Source organism: Telopea speciosissima, chromosome 2 (genome assembly GCF_018873765.1).
Source record: "Telopea speciosissima isolate NSW1024214 ecotype Mountain lineage chromosome 2, Tspe_v1, whole genome shotgun sequence".
NCBI lineage: Eukaryota > Viridiplantae > Streptophyta > Magnoliopsida > Proteales > Proteaceae > Telopea > Telopea speciosissima.
Window position 1 is genome coordinate 11,860,698 of NC_057917.1, and position 10,969 is coordinate 11,871,666.

Consider the following 10,969-nt stretch of genomic DNA (forward strand, 5'->3'; position numbering starts at 1 on the left):
TTTTGGGTTTTCTGTACAGCGACTCAATAGAGGGTGATGAAATCTCTGTTCTCGAAGAAGACAAAGATAATTTCAATGACCCTCTTAGCGATTGAGATTAGAGATTCAAATCTTTTTTCTTATTTGAATAATTGATAAATATCTTTGATTTCAAGATCGGTTATTACATCAGAGGAGCTGCTAATGATTCTTCCCTTGCAGAAACCAAATGTATGATTTCTGGTGAGGTTTTAAACAATAGATCAGAGACTTTCGGTGGAGAGGAGACGTTTGTGGTGGATTCAAGGGACACCACTCCGCTTGAATCCTCTTTGTCAGAGGAAATCTGCAAGCCCCCAATTGAAGAAGCGGATAAATCTGTCACTGACGACGATGTTTATGTTACTGAACTTCTGGCTGCAGAGTTTCAAGGAAGTGGGTCTCTGGCAATCGAGGAGAAGGAAAAAGAGCTTCATGGACTATCTGAAGTTTCTGAACCTGAGCCGCTAAAGGATGAAGATGGTGCTGCCCTTGTTTTAGAATACATGTCACCTGGAAAAATCTGTAACTCAACAAGCAATGAATCTGTTGCAGAGACATCTTCGTCAGAGGGAAGCAACCCTTCACCAAACAAAGAATTAGAACAAGAAGTTTTACCAAACGACATTTCTGTTCTATTATTGTTTCGAAAACGTTTTGGAATGGATGTGCCGCCCTACCGGCTATATCTGTATACAATGCTGTTCTAGACTAGAAATGCCAAAGAATGTGTCTGGTCAATAACGAATGTTCATTATAAAAACAGTTATCCAATGCAGCCTATGTTTCCCTCCACCCATAGAGGACTGTCACCCACCATCCTAGGGTTCACAACCCCCCCCAAGGTTTTGGTATGTTTCAAAAGATCCTCCCGATATCCTTTCCCACCCTCACCCATCACACGGTGAATGGAATCCCATTTAATATGGATGAAGGGAAAGTCCGTCCATGATTAATTATCATTACATAAAACATACTAGAATTATAAACTAGGGAAAATGTTATCTGGGAGCAGGATGTGCACAGACACATGGGGGTGGGCAAAATGATCCGCCCCGCCCCCCTTGAATTACAGAATTAATGCACCCATCCCGCTCTGGGTCTGGGCTCAGCCTCTGTCCCCTGTGCTCTGGAGTCTGGACAGAGAACATCGGCCCATAAAAATAAATCATCTTAAATAAAATTTAATAAAAATAACTCTCTTTGATTTCACTTCAAATTAAATCACTCCTCTCCTTGATTATTTCTGAATGTTTCTTTACGACCTGATGCTTGATATCTTGAATAAAAAGTGAGATGTTGAGATGAGAAGAACCCCCTTCTTCAACTGCTCTCCTTGCCATCTCCCCAAGCTCTCTCGCTTTCTTCTTTGTCACTTCTCCTTCCTCTCCACCATCCATTAACAACCCTATAGCCTTCTCAACCTCTTCTCCCTTCACATACACCCCAAGCTTTTCACCCTGTGTCATAGGACAAGCGATGTCCACACCAACCCTTACTCCAATCCCCAAAACCTGCACAATCAACTTCTCGTTATAGAATTGATCTGCAAACATGGGCCATGTTATCATAGGCACACCTGCACTCACCCCTTCCAGTGTTGAATTCCACCCACAATGTGTTATGAACATTGCCACCGCCCTGTGCGACAAGATCAATACTTGTGGCGCCCAGCCCCGAATCAAAAGCCCTCTTCCTTTGGTCTTCTCTTCAAATCTTTCTTCTGATAACCATCTCCCCAACTCTTCTGATTGTTTACTATTGTTGCCTTGTCTGATCACCCATATGAATGGGTGGTTCGATCTCTCCAAGGCCAACCCAATCTCTATCAATTGTGAAGGAACCAAGGGACATAGGCTTCCAAGACAAACGTAAACTACAGACCCCGTCTCTCTCGAATCCAACCATTCCAAGCATTTGTCCTCATCAATGGCTGCTTTATTACCTCTCTCAGCCTTATCTGAGGCTTCCTTGTTGTATAGTGAAACAGGGCCAACACACCAAGCTTTCTTCCCCATAAGCTTCTGGTACTCATCCACATAACAAGTTTCCAATTCGTAGAAACTATTGATCAACACACCATCCGATGTTCGCTCAGACTCTCTCATTTGTTTTCGAAATTCTTGTAAGTCGTCTGATTTATCTAGTCGAACAACTCCCAGTAGCTGAGTCTTTGTTAGCTCGATTCGATGAGGCATGCCTGGAACCAGAAAGAGCTCCGAATCGGATTCGACTCTGTCATGTGGCTTGTAACAGAGTAAGTTTTGGTTGCACAAGAGAGTGAAGCATGACATGCCATTGAAGAAAATCCTTGGAATCCCAAACTTAAGAGCCGTATGAGATGTCCATGGGAAAGTCATGTCTGAGATTATGCAGCTTGGGCGTGGCTCAATTTCTTGAAGAGAATGTTCTAAGGCTGGTTGGAGCATGCTTGTTGCGTTGTAGAAATTAATCTTCATTTCAGGTGAGGAGATATGATCGAGGTTCTCACACCCCTCTGGTAGCCCGGCTTCTATAGATGGGAAACGAAGTTGGAGAAGTTGAATTCGGAGGCCGGATTCCGCTGCTCGATCGATGATGGGCTTGAATCGGAAAGCGTTAACTGGGGTAGTGACGATGGTGATGGTGACGCCTTGCTGGGCTAGCAATCTGGCTATGTCAGTCATGGGTATCATGTGGCCTTGGGCCATTAAAGGAATCAGAATGAAGTGAAGCTCATGGTGATCAGTGGAAGAAGACATGGGAGTTGAAAATCTGAAGGAGAAACGAGGAAGGGATTCAAGTTTGGTGGACAATATTGGCAAGACTACACACAGTCCTCGCAAGAATTGAAAGCAGTTTCAGATTTTGGTAATGGGAGTAAATATGGTGGTGGTGGTTGGTGGGAAACCAAGCATATGGTTTATAAATCAGCCAAGCTGGTCTGTGGGCTGTGGCTAACTGGTCCACGACGATGCACCGAGCACTGATATTAGTGACGTAAGCGCTCACATCTAACTTTGAAATTCCGTGACTGATCGGCATTAATCCTCATGAATCTTGATCCCCATAGTATCACCAATTCAAGACAATCTTTAACTCCTCAGGCTCCCAGCTCTTTCCTTCAGCCACCAATTCGGACCATTTCTCTGTTGACTCACACTAGAAAGTTTCCCATACAGCACCCACCTATGTTTGTCTCATGACAAGGTTGTAATTTGCTCTAAAGCGGTAGCCATATCTAAACAAAACCCTGTTTTTTTCTTACTCCTTGTAACAATTACTTGTAAGGTAGTAACAGTGTTTTTTTTTTTTTTGGGATGAATAGGTAGTAACAATGTTATTAGTCTAGGGATGCAAGTTTGGCCCTGATGGTTGGAGTTCGTCCAGAGTTCGAACAAGGCCTGGCCCTGAAGGCGGGTCAGAGCTGGAAATTTCTAGACTTGAGTTAGAGTCAAGGCCAGGTTGGGCTCGGCCAAGCCCAACCCAACGTTATCTTCTTCTTCTTCTTCTTCTCCCTAGCTTGCCGAACCACTACATCTCTTTAGGGTCAGCCCAACCTGGCTCTGAAGGCGGGTTAGAGCTGGGAATTTCTAGCCTTGAGTAAGAGTCAAGGCCAGGTTGGGCTCAGCCCAACCCAGACCGATGTTATCTTCTTCTCCCTAGCCTGGCCCAACCCCTACATCTCTTCAAGGTCAGCCCGGCTCGGCTCTAAAGGCGGGTTAAAGTAATTGGACTTTTCTAGCCCTGAGTTAGGGCCAGGCAAGGCGGGGCCTGGGCCTAGCTAAGGGGACTCAAGGTTGGGCTGGGTTTTTAAAAAGCCCGACCCAACTCGACTGTTGCAGCCCTAGTTACTACAATGGTAGATCCTAACTCTTTCTATGTCTCTTGTGATGAATCAATTTGGCATCTTTTCTTATCATGTGACTGGACTAAGCGCATCTAGGCTTTTAGTCCTCTTGGACTGAGAACTGAGCATTTCTCTGGCCCATCTTTCATCAATCTTGTTGCATCACTGCTTGGCACCTTTGCTATTGATAGACAATCCTTAACCTGGTTTTTCTCTACTTTATCTTGTTATTTTATTTGGAATGTAAGCAACAAAGTTATTATGTGTGCCTCTAAGACTGACCCACTGTGGGTTATTAAGAATGTATTAAAATGGTCATCGGATCTGAATGTCACTCCCCCATCAATGAACCCACCCATGATGGCCACTCCTCATAATACATCTTGCATTGAACTTACCCCTATCTCTGCTAATGTTGGAATGCATGCATTTGGTTTACTGGTCGCAGGAGTTTATGAACCAGATCTTAATTTAGCAAAGTGGACATTTAATATTTTGATAGATGGCCAGGGAATCCTAAATAATGCAGGTAGCCTCACCACAAAAGATGTAAAGGAAGCGGAGTTTTTTGGCATTTGGCAAGGTTGGAGAAAAGCAAGGGAAGAAAACATCAGCATCAAACAGATTTGGCTATGCAACAAATCTCTTTTTGACATACTAATCTTTTCAACAAACTCACCTATACCTTGGAACCTTATAAATATGTTTTTTGTTTTAGCTGAAGAAACTGAGACCTGGTATCAAGTTTCTGATGTACAGGAATAGTATGACTAACCAAAATCAAATGTACCCTGTCCTTTAGTTTTCCTTAATAAACTTTATTTTCATAAAAAAAAAGAAGGTAATTTACACATACCACCCTTGAGGTTTAATGAAACTATAATTTTACCCTCCAGTTTTGGATAATTTTGCGTACCCCTTGAGGTTTACAAACGTTAATAAATACACCCATTCCGTCAGTTCATGACTATCAATGTTAAAATCAAGAGGTAAAGTTACAAAAATGCCCCTTCAAGAAAAAATAAAAAAAACTACAACTCATCTTCCCCAAATCGATTGGGGTAGCCTCGAGTCGCAAATCTGTATTATAGCTTTCTTGGTTTCTCCCTTTCTCTGCAATTTCTTTTCCTTTTCTTTCCCCATCGTCACAAACAAAACGTTGTCTTAGAGAATCAATAACAGCTCAAGAACACTTTGTGCTAAGAATGTAAATTACCAGAGGGATTCTGTGATGCACAGAGGGTCCAACTCAACTCATCGGCAGAGAAATCTAGCAAATCCTCACAATCGTTGACGGCAGTGGAAAGACGAAAATCGTGCAAGGCATTGGCGAACTTGGAAACTAGAGAGGTGATCTTGCGCACTACGTCAATTGTGGATATGACAGAAGCTAAGAAATCTGAAGATAGAACATTGAAGCACTCGGTCTGCAGATAATCATCTGCGACAACGAGTGGGGATGAAGAGAGAGAAGAGAGGAGGAGAAGGAGGACCAAAAAGAGGAGGCTGATTGTGGAAATGGGACGCGGCGCCATTAACATTAGTTTACAGATGTTATTATGATTCCCGAGTCCCCCCTAGAAAGAGAATAAGGAGAGGATATATAATATGCAGTACATACAACTGTACAAGGGGAGAAACTAGAGAGGGAGGAAGCCAAAGTGCAGTATCACTACTGCTTTATTGCTTGAATTATTGAAGAAGAAGAAGAAGAAGAAGAATGAGGGTTGGAGCGAGGGGTGAGGAACAAAGTAACTGAAACTCTGCAAACTAAAGTTGGGAGTGAATGGAATCAGAAATGGCAGTGATACAAGTATGGGTTAGATGCATAATGATTTAATGAAACAGATCAAACCTTAATGAAACAGATCAAAGGTTTGAGGAGAAAATCCCATTTCTTTCTTATTTTCCATTCTTTCTCTTTAACCCCTGTTGGAAGCCATCGCCCCTGGTTCTCTTTTCCTCTGAGGACCCAGAAGAAGGAATGCCTTGATGCTTCAAGACCCACTTAATCTCACCCAATTGAGCGGCAGGAAAGCAAGGGGAAGTCCCAAAACAAACGTAGAGAACCGATTTGGGCTCCATGAAATCAAGCCATCTGAGACAGTCATCGTTCAAAGATGATATGATGAGCCATTCTCGTCCCCTCTCGTGACCTTCTCGTTGGTTCTGTTTGCTCTTTCCCCTCTTTTATTCTTGAACTCTTTTAGAGATAAATTCTCAGAGAGTTTGCTTCTCATTGATTGGTTTTCAAATGAAGTATTTCAGCATCTAATGGATCAAATTCGCTAGTGGGTTTCTACGGATGCCCATTTGTGGATCTGTAATATTGAAATGATTAGGGTTTCGGGTCTCTCATCTTCTGAGTTTAGAGTTTGGGATCGTGGGTGCATTTGGTAGTATATCATTAGCAATCAATGTATAGTTTAAAGAGATTTCTATCTTTTTATTATTATTATTATTTTTTATAGAAACATACTTATATTATCATTAGATAGAAAAAAACATATTTACATCATATAGGAAATGGGGCATTACATTCCTGTTTGTTATAGAGAAAGAGGCAAGGGAGCGTAGTCTACTAGTCCATATGTTATTCTTATGTTTAAACTGTACATTTATACCCTTTGAGGTTTGTTCTGCTAGTTCAAAAAAGGTGGGTATAAGGTGCCACGGAATGGGTATGTTTTGCTTGGCAGTCAAAAGATCATATAAACTCCGGTTAGTGATCCAAATCTCCTTAAGTTGGATTTCATCCTTTGCAGCATGCGTCCATCCTTGTAAGATCCCAGTTAGTTCAGCCTGCATGTCATCAGTTGAAGGTGCAAACCCTGTAGATGTTAAAACACTCTGGTTGTCTAGCAAAATGCAGTAAGCCCAACCTATTAGGCCTACATTTGGTTCAAAAAGACTTGCACAGCACAAAATAGGTGAGTTCATTGTATGGTTGGTGTTAGTTGTGTCAAATTCAAGATCTATATGCACACTATTTTCAAGAGGGTGGTTGTGCACAAGTGGTGGTTTTAACTCAAGATCATGAATCCATTTGGTAACAAGTTTGAGTACAGGGATGGGGTTGGGTGCTTCCACCTTATGGATTACTTTATTTCTTACATTCCAAATGAAGTAGCAGGTAATAAAAAAAATTGAAAAAAATCAACTGGTGGTCGATTTATCAAAGGTCTTGGATTGGAGGATGGTGGCACAAAGCTGTGCCAAACAAGAACTTCTTCGGTGCTCAGTTCTGAGTCTGAGGGGTCCGCAGGCCCAGATACACTTAGTCCATTCACAAGATAGAAAGAGGTGCCAGTGGGATTTATCATGAGCACCACAGAAAACACATGTAGGCTCAATCGATGTCCACTTTGAGAGAGTGCTCTTGACAGGTAAAACCCTCTTCTGCTTCCTGCCTTAGAAGATACCTAGCAACTGATCTTTCCCTTTTTCAAACCCTAAGTGATTTGGGAAAGATGAGCTGCAGGTTTTTTTTTTTTTTTTCTTGAAGGTGCATTTTTGTAACTTTACCCTTTGGATTTAACATTGTTAATCATGAACTGACGGAATAGGTGTATCAGGGTGATATGTAGAATTATCCAAAACTGGGGGATAAAATTATACTTTCGTCAAACCTCAAAAAAAAAAAAGTTTCTTTGGGCTGATAAGGTGGTAACAATGTTATTTCTTACCCAACAAATAAAAAATATATTTAAATAGGGAAAATTACATAGCAACCCCCTAAGGTTTGCCTTAAATACAATATAACCCCTTGTGTTTTTAAAATATACATTCGGACCCCTAAATTTAGGGTACTTGTTACACTCAGCCCCACTCTGTTAGAGCATTCCCGTTAGTTGCTAAGTGTTGGCCATTGATGTCTTAAAAGCTTGAATTTTTTTCCTCTAAGGTTCTTGACCATACGGTTCGTGAGGTTCTCCTTAGGGATGCTCAACACATGTCAAAGCTGTATTCGACGGTTAGCTTTTGAAAGACAACCGGAGTGCTGGTTCCCTATGAACCAGTGACTCTCTCTCTCCTCTCTCCACTATTTCCTCAAAACCACTCTCTTCTCTCTCCTTTCTCCTTTCTCCACTCTCCACGCTAACAACTAATGGATAACAGATAAAACAGCAACTTGATCCAAAATGAGGCCATAGACAGATACTAAATTATCAATCTTTGTGTGGTAGAATGAACTGTACAATGTAAGCCTTGTCCTGGGTGCAACGATTGTGAAGAACTGACCATGAAAATAGCAGTCTTGATAGCCATAGGTGGGTAATATTTACCCGTATCAAGTTCGTTTACCATTCTCCGCTTTTTGACTGTTTTTTTACCGTACCATTCTATGTTTTGTTCCGTTTAAAATCTATATCGTAAGTCTCCGTTTTTTTACCATTCCGGGTTTGCTATCAATGGGCCCGAGCCGCCCGACAAGATCGACAAGATGTGAGAAAAAGAAGGGTCATTAACGTTAAATTATCTACCATGATGTCATCCCAATATATAATGTCCTTACTTTATAGAGAAGGTGAGACTACAAAGAGTTCTTACCCAAATAAAAACAAAAACCTTACCAAAAATAAAATAAAATAAAAAGATTGGTAGAGAGAGTTTTGTTGCTTCTCTTAAAAGTTGATTAAGATTTATGAAAATAATATATTAAAAAAAAATAAAATTATTTAATCTATAATTCGGGCTTAAGAACTCGACACGTGAAAGATGTTTCATCCACCGGTACGAGCTCAAGGCTACCCAATGCATACGAACATTACAGTGGTACCCAAGTCAGCCCTCTTCTTAGTGGTGTATGCACAAAGTACTGCAACTGCAACTAGTACTGGGCTTTTTTTTTTGTTTTTTTTGGGTAAGGCAGTACAAGGCTTTCAGTTATTATTCTCCAATAACATCATCAGCTTTAACCAGTATTCTTTCTGAATGTTTCTCTGCAACCTGATGTTTGATATCTTGAATAAAGAGTGAGATGTTGAGCTAAAAAGAACCCCCTTCTTCAACTGCTCTGTTTGCTCTCTCCCCAGCCTCTCTCGCTTTCTTTCTTATCACTTCTCCTTCTTCTCCACCATCTATTAACAACCCAATTGCTTTCTCTATCTCTTTTCTCTTCACATACACCACAAGCTTTTCACCTTTCTCAATCTGACAAGATACATCCACACCAACCCTTACTCCAATCCCCAAAATCTGCACAATCAGTTTCTCGTTATAGAATTGATCTGCAAACATGGGCCATGTTATCATAGGCACACCTGTGCTCACCCCTTCCAGTGTCGAATTCCACCCGCAATGTGTTATGAACAATCCCACTGCCCTGTGTGACAAGATCAACACTTGTGGCGCCCAACCCCGAATCAAAAGCCCTCTTCCTTTGGTCCTCTGTTTCAATCTCTCCAACTCTTCTGATTGTTTACTATTGTTGTTTCCTTGTCTGATCACCCACACGAATGGGCGATTCGATCTCTCCAAAGTCAACCCAATCTCTATCAATTGTGAAGTAGCCAAGGGACATAGGCTTCCAAGACAAACGTAAACGACAGACTCTGCTTCTCTCGAATCCAACCACACCAAGCATTGATCCTCATCAATGGCTGCTTTATTACCTCTCTCAGCCTTATCTGAGGCTTCCTTGTTGTATAGTGAAACAGGGCCAACACACCAAGCTTTCTTCCCCATAAGCTTCTGGTACTCATCCACATAACTAGTTTCCAATTCGTAAAAACTATTGATCACAATACCATCCGATGTTCACTCAGATTCTCTAACTTGTTTTCTGAGTTCTTTGAAAGAGGGTTCATCGTCACGAACATTTCCCGATAACTGGGCCTTTGTTAGCTCGATTCGATGAGGCATGCCTGGAACAACGAAGATCTCCGAATTGGATTCGATGCTTTCATGTGGCTTGTAACTAAGTAAGTTTTGGTCGCACAAGAGAGTAAAGCAAGACATACCATTAAAGAAAAACCTTGGAATTCCAAACTTAAGAGCAATATGAGAAGTCCATGGAAGACCCGTGTCGGAGATCAAGCAACTTGGGTATGGTTCCATTTCTTGAGCTAAGGCTGGTTGAAGCATGCTTGCAGGATTGAAGAAGTTTATTGTTACACCCCCATCCCACAAAGGGATAAAATACAATAAAATGGGTATAATTAGGATGACACGTGTCACCCCACACCGCCAGGATCTCGATGCAGTGGCTTGAATCACAGTCAACTCAATACAACTCATATGTACATCAGAGTACAGGAAAAAATACATTTACAATAAAAGTAAATGTAGATGCAAAAGAAAAGAAGCGTTTACAATAATAAAAGCGTTCAACAGTCTATGTGATAGATAAATAATATATTACATTCTTTCTCAAGAGGTTAAATAAAACTAAGAACAACAGTAATTATTAGAAAGTTTATACCATACAAATGATGAAACTTAAAACGAATAAAGAAATAAGTGTCTCGATCCAAGTGCCCCATTGGCACAGTCATTAACATCATAGATATAAGTCACCGACCGCACGTCAGCAACACCGAGTAAAACATATCCAAGAGAAAGAGCCACAGAGATTTCCACTAAAGCATCACCTGCAATACATCTAAAAAGGTTGCGCAAAGAGGGGTAAGCTCCACTGAGCCCAGTAAGGGGATGGGGAACATACAAGAAATAACATATAATCCATGATGCATGAATTATTAACCAGTTATCCACCTAGTAAGCATATCTAAGTCACTAGGTACTTGCTACTGCAACAACTCGGGAAACATCACGGATCACTTATCTTATCACCGTCGATGAAACCTCAATTGTTACAAGGGAGCTCGCGCCGGTAGAAGCCACTTGTCACCTAGAGGCAAACCCCGATAACCAATGATCTCACCTGACCTGGCCTCGTATCACTCCTCAGGCACCACAGGTAGCCTTGGTTATCCAACACCTAAACCCCTGTTGGTAAGGGTCGTAGCAGGGGGATCGAAAATCCTAACCATTCTATATGAACTATCATGTCTAGAGGTTTTCCGGCACATGAGGTGTCACGCCCCCATCCCAACAAGGGATAAAATACATTATAAGGGGTGACTAGGACGACGCTTGTCATCCTACTAAGCTGCCAGG

At 41.5% G+C, this 10,969-nt stretch overlaps 1 protein-coding gene and 1 pseudogene across 1 annotated transcript; both read right to left on the reverse strand.

Moving 5' to 3' along the window:
* Positions 1-1,199: 1,199 nt before the first annotated feature.
* LOC122649985 (UDP-glycosyltransferase 73C3-like) lies at positions 1,200-2,798 on the reverse strand. The gene has a single exon (XM_043843265.1). The coding sequence runs from the start codon at positions 2,757-2,759 to the stop codon at positions 1,233-1,235; it is 1,527 nt and encodes a 508-aa protein (XP_043699200.1). The 5' UTR covers positions 2,760-2,798; the 3' UTR covers positions 1,200-1,232.
* A 5,939-nt stretch (positions 2,799-8,737) lies between these two features.
* Positions 8,738-9,907, reverse strand: LOC122650446 (annotated as a pseudogene).
* Between the last annotated feature and the right edge of the window lie 1,062 nt (positions 9,908-10,969).